Source organism: Dromiciops gliroides, chromosome 5 (genome assembly GCF_019393635.1).
Source record: "Dromiciops gliroides isolate mDroGli1 chromosome 5, mDroGli1.pri, whole genome shotgun sequence".
In the NCBI taxonomy this organism is placed as follows: domain Eukaryota; kingdom Metazoa; phylum Chordata; class Mammalia; order Microbiotheria; family Microbiotheriidae; genus Dromiciops; species Dromiciops gliroides.
Genome location: NC_057865.1, coordinates 290,847,006 through 290,863,917, shown reverse-complemented (window position 1 = coordinate 290,863,917; position 16,912 = coordinate 290,847,006). Strand labels below are relative to the sequence as shown.

The window sequence follows — 16,912 nt, the reverse complement described above, 5'->3', positions numbered from 1 at the left end:
CTTGATTTCGTTGTGACTGTCCCGCGGGAGCCCTTTGCTTCCACTCAGACTGGGCCATGTGCTTTTCTGTGCTTACTTTTCAGCCTTTCTGTGCCTTAGCTCTTCCAGCTGTGTCTATCTCTCTTACCCTCTCACTTTTTGGTCTTGCTGACATCCTTCCCATTGTTCAATACCCAGCCCAGATGCTTGCTACCTCATAGACCCACATGATCCCAGGACCAGAGAGGTCAATTTGTCCAGCCTCTCACCCAGTGCAGGCACAGCCTCTACAGCATCCTGGACAAGAAGTCACCTAGCTTCTGCTTGAATACTTCCAGGGACAGGGAGGTCACTACAGAATATCAGAGTTGGAAGGGGTCCTTGAGGCTAAACCACACCTGAGTAGTAATCTCCTCGGCAGTATCTCTTCCAACAAGCTATCCAGCCTCCGGTGAACAGGAAGCCAGTGAACAGGAAGCCATTCCCTTCCCAGATAGCCTTTTCCCTTTTGGACAATTCCAATAACCAGGAATGTTTTCATGACATCCAAGTCTTAATTTCCTCCTTGCAACTTCAGTGTCCTGTCCCTTGTGCTGCCTTTTGGTGATAAACAGGATAAGTTTAGCTGTTAAGTGTTTCTCCCTCCCCAAATTTTCTTGTTAATTGTTTACCTGTTGTATCCCCCCAAGAGAATATGAGTTCCCTGAGGGCAGCTTTTTGTATTGGGGATACCAATGATCTGAAAAGACAGGGCCTACTAGTGTATATAGTAGGTGCTGAATAAATGCTTATAGAATTAAACATGATGGTCCTTCAGCTACCTCAACACCGCTATCATGTCCCTCTCAAGCCTTCTTTTCTCCCAGTTCAATGTCCCCTATTCTTTCCACCGATCCTGGGATGCCAAGATCTCCACCCTTCCCTTGGTTGCCCTCCTGCTTAGTTGAACCATTCTATAGAAAGCCATTTTATCGAAGAAGCGGCCCAGAGAAATGAAGCCGTGTGCCCAAGGTCGCTCAGCTGGTGAGTGACGGAGCCAGGACTCAGCCCAGGCTTCTCCTGACTCTCAGCCCAGGGCTTTTTACTCTGCACCACAGTGACCACGGTCAGCAGGAGCTTTTGGCCAGATGCCTGAGCTGGGAACAAGGGAAGCTAGGGTCAGCCTTTGGCAAAGTGCCCCAGTCCATGGGGGTGGTCTCTCTGGGCCTTTCTCTTTCTCCCTGGCACCGATGCTTCCTGTCTCCATGCCCTGGAAGCTGCATGCCTTCACACTAGCCCTGAGGAAGACCTGCTGAGTGTGTAGACCCCCAACGGGACAGTAGCCCAGACCAACTCACTGGGATCTTGGGTAATTCATCCCATCTCTCTGGGACCTAGAAATTAGTTGGTTTCTAAGGTCACAGGACTTAGAACAGGAATATAACTTAAAGTTCACTTAGTTCAATCTCTTTGTTTTACAAAGAAAGAAACCTAAGCCCAGACAGGGGAATCAACTTGACGAATGTCCCATAGGAAGTAAGCAGCCAGGCTGGGGAGGCTGACCAGCCCTCAGGACAGGTTCCTTCTGCCTCTTAGATGTGTTCCTCCTCCCCTGGACACTTGTACTTTAAAGATCCATCGACTCTCAGGGGCAAGGGCATTGCCCAGTACCACATCATCACATTTCCCTGTTGCCGTCACCCCCATTAGAATGTTTCATTCTTCACACCTGTATGCCCAGGGCCTGGCATCCACAACCAAACACTTCCTGACTGACCGACAGCAGGTGAAACTAAAGTCCTGGACACTGAAGGGACTTGCTCAACGTCACACAGCCAAGCCTGTACCAGGGCCGGGAGCCCAGCCTAAGGCTTTCTATTTTACATCTGGCATTTTTGCCCTTTGTGGGCTACCCCTCCCCACCTCCTCTCCACTTCTAGCCCTTTTCCTTCCCCAAGCCATGCCCAGGCTACTGACTGGCAGAGCTTCTTTCCTCCCTTCCCCAATACAAAGCTCTTCTTCCAAGATTCCCCATCCCCACCATCTTTAGCCCCTCTCTCCTCCTCCCCATCCCCCACGGCAGGCCTGCTTCAAAGCTGGCAGACTTTTCATTTTCCCACAGTGGGCTCTTATGTTGCTGGAAAAGAGAGTTCCCAGGGCTGATGCCCAACCCCTGCCCACCCCAGGGCTGCCCCCACCCCCCCTTCCACTTTAGCCAGAGCCAGCCTTCCTACTCCCTCCCTCCTCCTCCTTGGCACTAGGGAACCAGAGACGGGAGAAGACCCAACCCTACAGAGTGGGCTGGACTGGGCTGCAGATATTCATAGCATCATGGAAAGTTGAAGGTCAAAGGACCTCATCAAGAACCCAGAGAGGGAAGTCCCAAGACCCATATCTGAATTCACTCTCCTACTTATTAGCTCCCCAACCTTAACAAGACACTTTCCCTCTCTGGGACTCAGTTTTCTTGTTTGCTAAAAAAAAGAAAATTAACTAGAATGCTATGGGCCTGGGATAACTCAGAAGTTTTCTCCTTGAGAAGCAAAACTAAAGGACAGACATCCCTAAGAAGTTAGGGGAGGTGATCCTGAAGGGTGTCTCTTAAGTAGTAGCCACACCTGATGGACTTATCTCTTCTCACTTCCAGAAGTCAGGACCACCCCCCCACATCCCCAATAAGGGACTTTCCACTTTCAGGTGATCACTCCACCTACCCTTTATAAAATCTTTGTCCTTAGTCTGGTTCAGAGAGGTAAAAGTTCTAAACCTTCCTCCCTGCCAGGTTCCCTTGTACTACATAAAACTGTTCTTTTATCTTTAATCAGGACATGTGTGAGTATAATTCTTTACAGAGGAACACCTACGGACCCCCACCACCTATTTCCCCCATGACATTTCTGGTGCCCAACATGGGGCACAAGATCTTCCTCTTTTCCTCTTGCCACAATACCCTGAGGTAGGAACTCCTTTTCCTTTATTCCCTCTCTCCTTCCTGACTCTATCCCTTGCCAGTGCTCATGGAGGGGTAGAGGTGGGCTCAGCTTTTCCACACGACGGGCAGCAGCCTCTCCCTTGCCAAAGCTCGACCTAACATCCAAACCACGCTGGGACCACTGGAATCAATATCTCCTTAGACAGGACAATATCTGGGTAAAGGTTTAAACAGCCATTTATGCCCATGGGCCAGAGAGGGACTGTCCCAAAGGATTCCCTTTTCACTTGCATTCTGAACAACTGGGCTAAATTCGACCTTACAAACTTGAAAAAGAAATACATGATCTTTTACTGTAGCACTGTCTGGCCACAAGAGCAGCTGGAATCCCAAGAAAATTGGCCATTGCTCGGGACTCTTAACTCTAACACCATTCTGCAATTGGACCTGTTCTACAGGCATGAAGGGAAATGGACAGAAATCCCTATAAACTGGCCTTCATAGCCTTAAGCCAGAACTCAAAGGGAATGGAACTAGGTAAGAGTAAGGAACAAAGCAGGATATGCCCAGCAAAAGTGACCGAACCTAAGAAAGCTACTGATAACCCTAAAAAAGCCTCCTTCCTCATAGGACCTCAGTGATTTACTAGATGACTTCTTCCTGCTGTTAGGAAAGCACCACAAGTCCATGCTACTAACAAATCTTTCTGACACCACCACCACCTTCTCCTCAGAGACTCCCTCCCCTCCCAATCCCCAACCTCACTCCCCTTTCCCTCCTCCCTCTTCCCTGTCCACTCCACCATTTCCTTCCCTCCCTACGGGTCAACCCCTGTCATACAACTCTATGTCTGAAATTCCAACCTTTTCTCTTCTTTACCCATCAGCTGATCTCAAAACCAATCTCCAGTGGCCCCCACAACTGAGCCCCTGCCACACCCAGAACAGGCTTTAGTATGCTTTTATTTTTCCCACTCAACTCCTGTCTTCACACTTTTTCCCACCTGTCCAGCTGTCGCAGCTGAACCTCTGTCCCAATCTGGGCAGATTCCAATATGTTCCTATTTTTCCATTCAGCAGCCTCTCCCATCTGCTTCACTTGTTCCCCTGCAGGTGCCTACGCCTATTCCCTCAGCCCCCTTGTCCCCTCCTCCACCCACTTCACCCATGCCCCTTGCTTCCACTACAAGAAGTTCCCACTGGGGAGGGGATGACCTGAGTATATGCACCTTTTTCCATGAGTAATTTGGCTCAGATTAAAGAAAAATTGGGCGGGGGCAGCTAGGTGGTGCAGTGGATAAAGAACTGGCCCTGGATTCAGGAGTACCTGAGTTCAAATCCGGCCTCAGACACTTGACACTTACTAGCTGTGTGACCCTGGGCAAGTCACTTAACCCTCATTGACCCACCAAAAAAAAAAAAAGAAAAGAAAAATTGGGCCATCACTTGGAGAACCCCAAAAAGTTTGTAGATGGCTTTCAGTCTGTGACAATACAGTTTGACATATCTTGGACTGATTTGCAAGTTATTCTTGTCAGCTGTTGTACCCCTGATGGGAAAAAGCAGATTTGGGACCTGTCTGTACTAGTGGGTGATAAGCACTCACAGCTTGGAACCAACTGGGCAGGGGTCCCTGGAACAATATCAGTTCCAACTGTGGATCTGAAATGAGACTATCATGATAGGGAAGACAGGGCCAGCAGGGACTACACGATCACTTGCCTTATTGAGGGTGTAAGAAACAGGTCAATTATGAGAAAATAAAAGAAATCACCCAAGGGTCTGATAAAAATCCAGCCCTCTTCATGAGTCACCTTGTGGACTCTATGAAGAAATATACTAGTCTAGACCCAGAAAGGGATGTAGGAATAACAGTCTTCAATATGCATTTTATGAGCCAATCTGCTTCTGACATTAAGAGAAAACTCCAGAAATTAGACTGGGTCCTCAAACCCCACCCTCACAATTTTTTTAATAACAGGGACCTTATGGTAGCCAAAGAGAAAGAAGAGAAGGCTCATGCCCACTCCATAGAGCAACCCTCCCTAACAGCAGCAGCCATAACATCTGCTACTAGTAGATCTCCAGGTGTCCTCTGGGCGAGATTGCCCCCAAGGGGTTGGCTGAGCAAAAACCCAGCTCCCTGAAGTTCAGTCCCCTGTGGATGAAGAATGATATTAGAAAAAGGGGAGAAATGATATGAGCCTGGGATAACTCAGAAATTTTCTCCTTGAGAAGCAAAACTAAAGGAGGGACACACCTAAGAAGTAAGAGGAGATATGCCCATTAGACATGGCTACTATTTGAGCGGAGCCTGCCTCAGGACAGAGATAATTCCAGAAGTCAGGACCACCTCTCCTCATTCAAGCCTTTCCTACCCTACCCCCAATAAGGGACTTTCCACTTTCAGGTGATCACCTCACCTACCCTCTATAAAATCATTGTCCTTCTTCTGGTTCAGAGAGGTAAAAGTTCTAAACTTTCCTCCAGGCCAGGTCCCCCTGTACTGAATAAAACTGTTCTTTTATCTTTGAGTTTCTTTTCTTTTTTTTTTTTAGTTTTTTTTTTTTTCTTTTTTCTTTTTTGTGTGTGAGGCAATTGGGGTTAAGTGACTTGCCCAGGATCACAACAGCTAGTAAGTGTCAAGTGTCTGATGCAGGATTTGAACTCAGGTCCTCCTAAATCCACTGTACCACATAGCTGCGCCTGTTCTTTTATCTTTAATCAGAGTGTAATTCTTTAGTGAGGAATACCTAAGGACCCCCACCACCTATTTTCCCCATGACAAGGACCAAACAATCTCTACATTTCTTTTTTTTTTTTTTTAGTGAGGCAATTGGGGTTAAGTGACTTGCCCAGGGTCACACAGCTGGTAAGTGTTAAGTGTCTGAGGCCGGATTTAAACTCAGGTCCTCCTGACTCCAGGGCTGGTGCTCTATCCACTGCGCCACCTAGCCACCCCTACATTTCTTTCTAGATGTGAAATGTATAATCCTTAAGAGATAGAAAAGCCAGTCTAGAATCTGAAGTTCTATCTGCAACTCATCCAGTCAGTCACCAAGTCCTACCCATTCTTTCTCTAGAGCAGAGGCTGACCTTGGGGTCCATAAACTTGCCTATCAAATATATATATATATTTTTTTAGTGAGGCAATTGAGGTTAAGTGACTTGCCCAGGGTCACACAGCTAGTAAGTGTTAAGTGTTTGAGGCCGGATTTGAACTCAGGTACTCCTGACTCCAGGGCTGGTGCTCTATCCACTGCGCCACCTAGCTGCCCCGCCTATCAAATATTTTGATGACTGTATTTCAATAGAATGAGTTTCCTTGGTAACCCTTATGTAATTTATAGCATACATTTAATAACAGGATCCTGAGGAGGGGTCAATGGGCTTCACCAGACTGACTGCCAGAGGGGGCCAGGGCACACAAAAGGGTGCAGTGGATCTCCCCTGCCATCCTGCAAGGACCCTAGCCCAGACCTTCATGGGTTAACAGAGCCTTCAGGATTCATGGGCTTCGCCAAATTTCCAAGTAGATAAGCCCGGCCTTCTCAGAATGGGCAGGAACTATCTTGTCTTGGAGTATGTTTCCAGGTTTAATGGATTGCTTTGTACAAAGTAAACTTAATTTTTAAAAAAAGCACTTTACATAGCCTCTCATTTGAGCTAATCAATTCAATTAAATACATTTAGCATCATTCTATGCATTTATACTGACTAGACTACTTTGTTTCCTTACCTTCTAAAAGGTTCTTCCCCACCACTTTCTTTCAATTCAATTTGGCAGATTTTTTTTGAACTCAGGTCCTCCTGAATCCAGGGCCAGTGCTTTATCCACTGTGCCACCTAGCTGCCCCCTTCAGCAGATATTTTTCTTTTTTTTTTTTTTTTTTAGTGAGGCAATTGGGGTTAAGTGACTTGCCCAGGGTCACACAGCTAGTAAGTGTTAAGTGTCTGAGGCCAGATTTGAACTCAGGTACTCCTGACTCCAGGGCCGGTGCTCTATCCACTGCGCCACCTAGCTGCCCCTTCAGCAGATATTTTTAAAGTAACTTCATAGTGCCCGGCACCTATGTAGCTAGGTAACAAGGACAAAACCCTAAACATTTCTGATTTCAAGGAGCTTACACTCAAGATGGGGGAGAAGACTGCTCTCAATCCTCCAGGGGGTTCCCTGGAGCTGTAGTGTGGGGCCCTGGCCAGTCCCTGAAGGCAGAGGTGGGGAGGGCCATTAGAGGCCAGAAAAATGGTGATTCACCAAGGGTACAAAATGTTTTAGGGGCACAATCCAAAGTAAGATAATAATCTCCATCCCACCTCACCCCACATGCCACCTCCTTTTCCCAGCCCAGCCCATCTCTAGGAGGGGCCCTGGGAAGGGGTGGGTGGTGGAAGATTTCTCCCAGGACTGGGTGATTCAAGGAAGCCCATTACAAAGGCAAAGTAGTATTTTTTTTTTTTAATAAAGGAAGGGTCCAAGTCCAAAGGAATCCTCCCTCTCCCCTGGAATTCTCTTTCTCCCCAGCCCTGAATACCCTTCAGCTCCAGCAAGCTATAAGCAGAACCCCCAACAACATAGAACCGAAACCTAGCTCAAGTCTGCTTCTCGTTACCTAAACCTGATTAAACTTCCAAAACATTGGGCAGACTCCTAGAACCTGACACTCTCAGATCAGATTCTCAGAAGCTTGGACTCTGAGAACTTTAAGGCATCCAGAACCTGAAATAGATGACTAGAACCTCAAGACTCTCAGAACTTGAGACTCCTAGAACCTGAGATAAACCCCTGGAACCTCAAAAGTCTAAGAACATCAGATTCTCAGAACCACAGACCATTGAAGCCTCAGAACAGTAAAATGACTCCCCAAACCCCCATACTCTTAGAACCTTGGCTAGATTCCCAGAACGTTGGCTTTCTAAAATCTTAGACTTCTAGAATCCTAGATTCACAGAACCATAAAAAGAACCCTAGAATCTTGGCCCGCCAGAGCCCCGGAACCTTTAGAACCATCCGACCTTCAAGTGTTCCCGGCACTTCTCTGATTGGCCGCAGGTATCAGCTCCAGCAAAGGAAGGCAGAGGGATCACTTTTCTATCACTTCTTAAGGGACTCCATGATGCCCAGACCACAAAGCTCGCTGGCCCGGGCTGGGTTAGGGATGGGGAAATCCACCTCACTGGACAGCTGCTGCTACTGCAGCTGGGGATGAATTCTTGACCTGGAGGAAGTGGTGGTAAGAGAGGCTACTATTTTGGACCTGACTCTGACCAAGAAAGAGGAACTGGTCACCAAGGTAGAGATAATGACAACTTTGGGAGGGAGTAACCTCATCAAATTACTTTACATTTTGTTTTCCACTTTGGTAAAGTGGGTGTGGCATGGCCGGGAGGGGTCGGACCACAAGGTATCCAAAGACCTGTCCAGCAGTGAATCTTTTGATGATAAATTTGGGAGGGAGGGGAGATTCTTAGATCATAGATTTTATTTATTTATTTATTTTTGGCAGGGCAAAGAGGGTTAAGTGACTTGCCCAGGGTCACACAGCTAGTAAGTGTCAAGTGTCTGAGGCCAGATTTGAACTCAGGTCCTCCTGAATCCAGGGCTGGTGCTTTATCCACTGCAAAACCTAGATGCCCCCTTAGATCATAGATTTAGAGTTGAAAGGTGCTTAGAAGCCAGAGCATCCAATCCTCCCAGGGGAAGCTGAGATTGGAAGGAGTTAAGCTATTTACCCAAGGTCACACAAGTAAGTGGTGGAGACAGGATTTGAACCCAGCTCCTCTGACGTTACACCCAGTGCTCTCTCACTGGACAACAGTCCAATATGTAGTCTAATGCCTTGCAATTGTTGTTTGTCCTTTGTTCCCAAAGAGAACCATAACATCGGGATGATGTCATGACTTGCAGTGAATTGGAATTAAATGAGGGAGGGCTGTGCAAGGTCACAGACCTCACTCTCTCCTCCAGAGCTCTCTGGGTCCAGTGGCAAGATGTACATCAGGATGACTGGAGATGGTCCAGGATGTTTGAGGCAATCCGGTTATGTGACTTGCCCAGGGTCACACAGCTAGTAAGTGTCTCAGGTGAGATTTGAACTCAGGTCCTCCTGATTTCAGGACCACTGCTCTATCCACTGTGCCTCCTAGCTGCCCCCTATGGCTTACAGTAGTGGTGAGATCTCTTTACAATTCCAAAGCTGGCATCACTCAGTAAGAACTGAGTTCAATTTCTGATGCTCTGATGCATCACTGGAGTGCCCAGGCCTGTCACCCCTGTTAAGGCTAAAATTTTAGCTAGTCTGTCTAAAATATCTAATGAGTGGTCGCCAATAAATTATAAGCTTTAGCAAGAGTTAGACTTTTAAGCATTTATTAAGGAGAATAAGAATTTGGTAAAGAGAGAAGAAAAGGCCTAGATTCCTATCTATTAAAGGGAGAGCACATTTCTAGCTCCGCTCTCCGCCAGAGTCCAGAGGAAAGAGAGCAAGTCAGAGCACCAGGTTCCTCCTTCTTCCTCCCACTAGCAAACGTCACTTCCTGACACCAAAGAAAAGACGCATGTTCTTGCCCTCAAAGACCTTCCTTTCATGGCGGAACTTTTCTACAGTAAGTCTCCAGCAGGTGGCATCATGCCAATCGTTACGCCCCCTTTCTACCATGCTGTACGTGTTGTCTTCTGTTGGAGCATACGTTCCCTGAGGGCAGGAGCTGTCTTGCTTGTTAGTATTTATATCCCCAGAGTTTAGCACTGTGTGCTGCACATAGTAAGCACTTACATGCTCTGTCCATCTACCCCTCTCCCTGTCCGTTTATATGACTCTGAGTAAGTTCCAAGGAGGAAAAAGAGACTGTGGTTTCAGAGGGAGCCCAGACTCTGGAAAGTTACCTCCTTGTACTGCGGTGCTGTAAGAGACCACAAAGAAGATGGTTTCAAAGAAGGCTGGGAAAACTTACATGAACTGATTCAGAGAGAAATGAGCAGAAACAGGAGAGCCACGTGTTCAATAACAACAAGAGTGTAAAGACCAACAACTTTGAAAGGCTCAGGAACTCTTATCCACACAATGACTAACCACAACTCCAGAGAGCTCATGCTGAAGAATGTTGCCTACCTCCTGATAGAGAATGGTACAGAGGACAGACTGAGGTGTACTTTTTTTAGATATGGCCACTGCGGGAATTTGTTTTGCTTAAATACATATAACAGTTGCAAACGGGGTTTAGTTTTTCTTGCTTCCTCAACTGATAGGGGTCAGGAAGCAGGAGGGAATTTGAATCTGAAAGAAATTAAAAATTGAATTGTAAAAAAGTAAAGATTTTCAAAAGTCACCTCCCAGAAACCTGAAAAAAAGAGCAGGTAACTGTGGGGTTGTTGTTGTTGTTGTTTTTTAAGGAGCACAGTCCTTTAAGATTGTCATCAGGATGCTAATGTGCAAAATAGTCTGAGGCTAACGTAGAGACAGGAGACCACAGATCTAGAGCGGAGAGGGACTTTGGGGGTTTGGTAGTCTAAACTTCGCATTTACAGATGAAGGAAACTGAGTCACAGAGGGGGTGACTTGCCCAAAGCCATATAGGTCATAAATGGCAGGGCCAGGATTCAAATTCATGAGTTGGAGTCAAACTTGTGACTTCATGCTTGGCCACCACCCCACCTCTCCCTCCTGGAGATTAAAAGAAAAAAAGGAATAAAAAGGCTTTTTAGCTATGCTGGTGGCAAAAATAAAAAGAAGAAAGGAACTTTTATTAAACACCTGCTAGCACCCACGCTGCCTGGCACTGCACTCAACACTTTACAAATATGATCTCATTTAATCCTCACAACGACTCCGGGAGGTAAGTACTGCTATTACACCCATTTTTACAGTTGAGTAAACCGAAGCCGACCTTGGGTTAAGTGACTTGCCCATGGAGTTACAGAGCTAGTAAATGTCTGAGGCTGGATTTGCACTCGGGTCTTACTGACTCCAAGCCCAGCACTCTGGCGCCACCTAGCTGCTTGGGGTGGGTGTGCTGTGCTGAGAAGTACTTGGGATCAAAACGATTTTAGAAGATGAATAATCAGATAACACTTAATAGGGACAACTGCAAAATCAGATTCCAAAAGTCAGTTGTATAAGGAGGATGAGGCAGCTAGGGAGCGCCATAGTGCATAGAGTGCCAGGCCTAGAGTCAGGTAGACTCATCTTCCTGAGTTCAAATCCATCCTCAGACACTTGTCCTAGCTGTGTGACCTTGGTCAAGGCACTTCACCCTGTTTATCTCAGTTTTCTCGTCTGTAAAATGGGCTGGAAGGATTGGCAAACCACTCCAGGATCTCTGCCAAGAAAACCCCAAATGGGCTCACGAGGAATAGGACCCGACTGAACAACAATTGGGACAGAGGCAATGGGGCAAAACAGCAGTCCCTGTAAACAAGGTCTTGGCCTCAGTTTTGGCTAGAGGCAGTCCAGGCTAGTGGCTGCAGGGTTGGCCTTGGAATCAGGAAGCCCTGGGTCTCTGATGTATCCTGGCTGTGTGACCCTAGATAGATCCCTTATCTCCTCAGTGATCCAGGCACCTCTGAAAGGCTCTAAGCTTCATCTCCCATAGAAGTAGTTCCTTCGTGGGGGCAGCTAGGTGGCGCAGTAGATAAAGCATCTGCCCTGGATTCAGGAGGACCTGAGTTCAAATCCAGCCTTGACACTTGACACTTACTAGCTGTGTGACCCTGGGCATGTCACTTAACCCTCATTGCTCCATAAAAAAAAAAGTAGTTCCTTCTATGGTTCCAGTCAGGGAAAGAAAAAGTCACAGGCTGAATTAAGAGAGGGGCAATAGGGACAAGACATAACAGGACCCAGGACGTGGGAGGTGAGAGTCCTGTTCTTCATCCTGGCCAGACCACAGTGGCAGGATTAGGTTCATTTCTGGGCATCGTATTTTAGGAAAGACATCCCCAGGCTGGAGAGCATCCAGCATTACTAGACTAGCAGACCAGAAGGATACCAGAGACACAGCATCCCAGGATTGTGGCGACGGGAGTGATGACACCGCCCATAGAGTCTTTTTAGAACACATGTGGCTGTGTGGGTCCAATGAGAGCACAGTCGGGGGTGTTCTAAACTAGCAGGAGAGGATGATGAAGAGTAAGCAAATGAGGAAGGCAAAGGGGGAGGAGGGATTAAGGAAGAGATGTTATCCCAGAGGAGAAGGCTCCTCCAATGCTGTCCAGTAATTGGATCCATGCCTCAAATAAAGGTATAGATGGTCACTTTATCAGATTGGTAATTGACCCAATCTGAGAAGCATCTAATGACAAAATGAGGACTCCCCCACCCCAACAAAAAAAGGATTGACTCCCACCACTGGCTAAAGATAACAATTCAATTCTATAAGCAATTATTAAGCACTTAAAGTATTATGGAAATAATCTTCTGTATTTTTCTTTCTTTCTTTTTGCAATATGGCTAATATAGAACTATGTTTTGCAAGATTTCACATGTATAATTGATAGAGTGCTTGCCTTCTCAGTAGGTGGGAGAGGATTAGGAACAAGGGAGAGAATTTGAAAGTCAAATTTTTAAAAAAGAACGCCAAAAATAAATAAATAATGGATTTGAGAATGAAAATGTGGAATGGACTATTTGGGGGGGGGGTAATGAGGGATAAGTGACTTGTCCAGGGTCACACAGCTAGTAAGTGTCAAGTGTCAGAGGCCAGATTTGAACTCAGGTCCTCCTGAATCCAGGGCCGGTGCTTTATTCACTGGGCCACCTAGGTGCCCCCTGGACTATTTTTTTTTTTTTAGTGAAGCAATTAGGGTTAAGTGACTTGCCCAGGGTCACACAGCTAGTAAGTGTTAAGTGTCTGAGGCCGGATTTGAACTCAGGTACTCCTGACTTCAGGGCCGGTGCTCTATCCACTGCGCTACCTAGCTGCCCCTGGACTATTATTTTTTTTAAAGGGTTCTACAGCAGGTACTATGTTGGGCACAGAAGCTACAATGACAAAACCAAAACAATCCTAGCCCTCAAGATCCTTCCTGACATTCTAGATCAAGGAAATGAGGGTAACTAAATGCAAATTATATCCACTATAAATACAAAGCAATTTAGTAGGGGAAAGGGAAGGCACTAACAATTGGAAGCATTAAGAAGGGCCTTGCGTTTGACCTGAGCCTTGCAGTTTCATGTGCAATCATCTTTTTATTATTCTACAATGTTATGAAAATGCTTGTAGGGGGGCGGCCAGGTGGCGCAGTGGATAAAGCACCGGCCCTGGATTCAGGAGGACCTGAGTTCAAATCTGGCCTCAGACATTTGACACTTACTAGCTGTGTGACCCTAGGCAAGTCACTTAACCCCCATTGTCCTGCCCCCCCCCAAAAAAAGAAAGATTAAAAAAAATGCTTGTTTTCTGTCATAAATTAAAAATAGGATAAAAAACTATTAAGTCTCCAAAGGATCTAAGGGGAAGGAAAGGCCTGGTGGTGGGAGGTGTAACAAGAGGGCTGATTTGATGTAGAGGCCTTAGAGGCTTGGGAGGAAAGGGTATTGTGATGTGAAATCAGACTAGAGAGAGAGAGAGAGACTGGAGCAGGACTGGGAAGGGTTTTAAACACCCAAGGAAAGGGTTTGCATTTTATCCCAGAGTATTTTCTAGAGTGGCTGTTGGTAAGCCAGATTCCACGGGGTTGAGCAGTGAATGAGAGGTGAAAGAACAGAGGCAAAAGTAAACATGTTCTTTCCTCATTGTAGGAGATGGTAATAATCACAGCCACAATAATAACAGCCAGCATTGAGAGAGTACTTTAAAGGTGCTTGATCCTCACAACAGCTCTGGGAGGTGGGTGCTATTATTGCTATTACTTGATACACCATAGGGATAAATGTAAAGTCCTGTGTTCAGGTTCGAAAAATCATCTGCAATGGGGGAAGGGATGGTTTTTGAGAATCAAAGGAAAGAATGTTTGTAAAGCACTTAGTAGGTGCTTCATAGATGTTTGTTCCCTTCCGTTTCCTAAAAAGCAGGTCGTGTGTGAAAGTCCTGAATGTTTAAGGGGACTCTCAAGATCAACATAAACCAGTTGAATGATGTGGCTGCTTCAAAAGCCAAGAGAAGGGGCAGCAAGGTGGCACAGTAGAAAGAGCACCGGCCCTGGATTCAGGAGTACCTGAGTTCAAATCTGGCCTCAGACACTTGACACTTACTAGCTGTGTGACCCTGGGCAAGTCATTTAACCCTCATTGCCCCACAAAAGAAAAAAAAAGAAAAGCAGATTCCAGTTGCAAAGGAAGTTGTGTGGCAATGTAGAAAGGGCCCAGGATTTAGAGTCCAAGGATCTGGATTTAAATCCTGGCCATGCCGCATATTGCATGGAAGGGATGCATTCAAAACCTGTCTGATATTATATAGCTTGTGTGACCTTGAGCAAGTCTTCCTCCCTTTCTACCTCTGTAAAATGAGCTGTTTGTCCTAAATAACCCCTGGAGCCCCTTCTAGCTTAAAAGCTATGAACCTAAAAACTTCCCAAGGAATCCAGTTGTCCCAAAAGAGAATGGGTTGATCCCAGAAGTAGTGAGTTCTCTGTCACTGAAGGTATAAAAGACAAAGGGAGATGACCATCTGATGGAGACTGGTGGGGATTTCTGTTTAGATGGACATGTTAGGCTTAGTATTACAGCATCTGAGGGACTTTATAAACTTGTATCACATTAGTTCCCAGGACATCAGACACCCAGGGTCGAGGGGGAGTGCCAAAGAGAGGCAGGGCTTACTCCTCCACTACAGAATCTCTCAGCACAATTTGGCTGAAATCTTTACAGGGACAGAGGAACAGGCTTCACTTAAAGCATCCAGAAGGACAAGGGTCCATTTCTCCTCCCACCCTAGATACAGACAAATGTCCACCACACCCACCCTTTCCCAATGCCCTGCTGAGATCAGCACCGGCCTCCCTGCCCTTCCTCCTCAGAGTATGCAGTACCAGCCTCTGGGAGATGGGACAATGGACAAAGGGTTCCTTTGAGAACACAGAGACCCCTCTCCATCTCCATCCTAGCTAGCCTCAGGCCTGTGCCCTCAACTCCCACCCCTGTCATCTCATCTGGTACCTCCCTCTGGGGGACCAGAGAGGGTGAAAGAAGACAGGGCAGTGACATGGAGAAGAGAGGCAGAGTAGCAAGGGGTGGGGCAGACAGAGGAGCTCTGGAGCCTCGGGCTACATTGGGAATTTCACCCTCAGTCTCCAATCTGGAATTACTGGTCAATGGGCTGGGGGGGGGGGGGGGAGGAGTGGAGAGAGAGAGGGAGGAAGAGAGAGAATGCAAGGAGCATCACAAGGGTGCATTCAATCAATTGATCAACAAGCATTAATTTTAGTCACCTACAATACACATGGAACCACATGTGCTAGGTGACAAAGAAACAAAGACAAAAATTCGTCAGTGCCTGCCCTCAAGGGCTTTATATTCCATCAGTGGAGATGATGTTTACAGATATATGTACGAGATGGACCCCAAATGCCCAGAAGAATAATTCTTCTTTTTCTTTTTTCTTTTTTTTTTTGGCGGGGCAATGAAGGTTAAGTGACTTTCCCAGGGTCACACAGCTAGTAAGTGTCAAGTGTCTGAGGCCACATTTGAACTCAGGTCCTCCTGACTCCAGGGCCGGTGCTTTATCCTAGCTGTCCCAAAGGTCAATAATTTGGACAGGGGCACCGTTATGTGAGAAAATAATGGGATTTGGCAGATACTCAAAAGCCCACCTGGAGATTAATCTAAAATGATTGAATTAAGTGAGAGTGATTGACTTTACTGATTAGCCTACTTAAAGTGAATTAGATTGTAACCACACCTGGCTGGCCCTTAAGACGGTATTGTTCTCAGAAGCTAAAGACTTTGAACTCAACACAGACCACCTTCAAGTCCAGTGAACCAATGGATCTGGATGACGCTAACCAATCAGCTTGAAGCAGTGTGTAAGGACTGCCTCTCCTCAGGACCTATAAAAAGCTTCCACATGCAGTTTGTGGCTGAAGCAGGCTCGTGGTGGAGGACTTGAGGAAGAACCAGACCAGGCTGGAACTCTAGGCTAGATAGGTCTTTTCTGAACTTTCTGAACTCCACCTGTTTTCCTTTCTACTAGTACTTGGTATGCTTTAATAAATGCTTAATGCCCAAAGACTGGTGCTAAAGCTTCTAATTTAAGCTGACCACATATTTAGATTTTAAACATCACAGTCAGCAGGAGAAGCTTCCTATGGAAGGTGATGCCTGAGTACGGGGTGTTGCTCAGATTCCAGGTGGTGGACATGAGGATGGAGGCTATGGAGGCCCCGGCCTGTCCAAAGACTGCATTGGGAAATGGAGCAGCCTGTAGGAGGAAGCCCAAGGATGGTTTGGCCTGAGCACAGAGTGGATGGAGGAGGATTGTATCATAAGGTTGGAAGGGTAGGTTGGGGCCAGGGTGTTCAGAGTGCCCTCAAGCAGCTCCCAGTCCAATAAGGGAGACAGTATGTAAATAAGCCAGAGGCAGGATTAATCATAAATAACCAATGGGGGAAGGCACTAGAAGCAAGGGGGTGGGGGTGGGGAAAGGCTTCCTGTGGATGGGAGGACTTGAAAGAAGGCAAGGAGGCAGAGATGAGAAAGGAAAGAATCCCAGGCATTGGGGATAGCCAGTCAAAGTAGCCAGAGTGGGAGACAGAAGGTCTTATTTATGGATCCCCCAGGAAGCAGAGCCAATGAGAGTCAGAATTCAGACCCCTTGGATGATTGAACCTGGGCCCTCAGTTTCTTCATCTGGATAATGGGTGGGGGTAATAGCAGTTACATACACTATGTGCCTCACAGGACACTCAATCAGCCTTGCTTTGTATTTATTTTTCTGTGGACACAGTCTTCTCAGTTGTTGTATTTTATTTTTTTTTTTTTGGTGGGGCAATGAGAGCTAAGTGACTTGCCCAGGGTCACACAACTAGTACATGTCAAGTGTCTGAGGCCGGATTTGAACTCAGGTCCTCCTGAATCCAGGGCCAGTT

General features: G+C 46.5%; 1 protein-coding gene across 7 annotated transcripts in view; it reads right to left on the bottom strand.

Moving 5' to 3' along the window:
- MGAT3 (beta-1,4-mannosyl-glycoprotein 4-beta-N-acetylglucosaminyltransferase) overlaps positions 1–16,912 on the bottom strand; it is a 41,881-nt gene that overhangs the window by 8,649 nt on the left and 16,320 nt on the right. Inside the window, exon 1 of one of the 7 annotated variants that reach the window (XM_043966264.1) lies at positions 378–1,306. The exons of the other annotated variants lie outside the window; for them this stretch is intronic. Coding sequence (XP_043822199.1) covers positions 378–520 — 143 coding nt within the window. The 5' untranslated portion in view covers positions 521–1,306. Of the gene's footprint in view, positions 1–377; positions 1,307–16,912 lie in introns of those variants that run through there. 7 annotated transcript variants of the gene reach the window in all.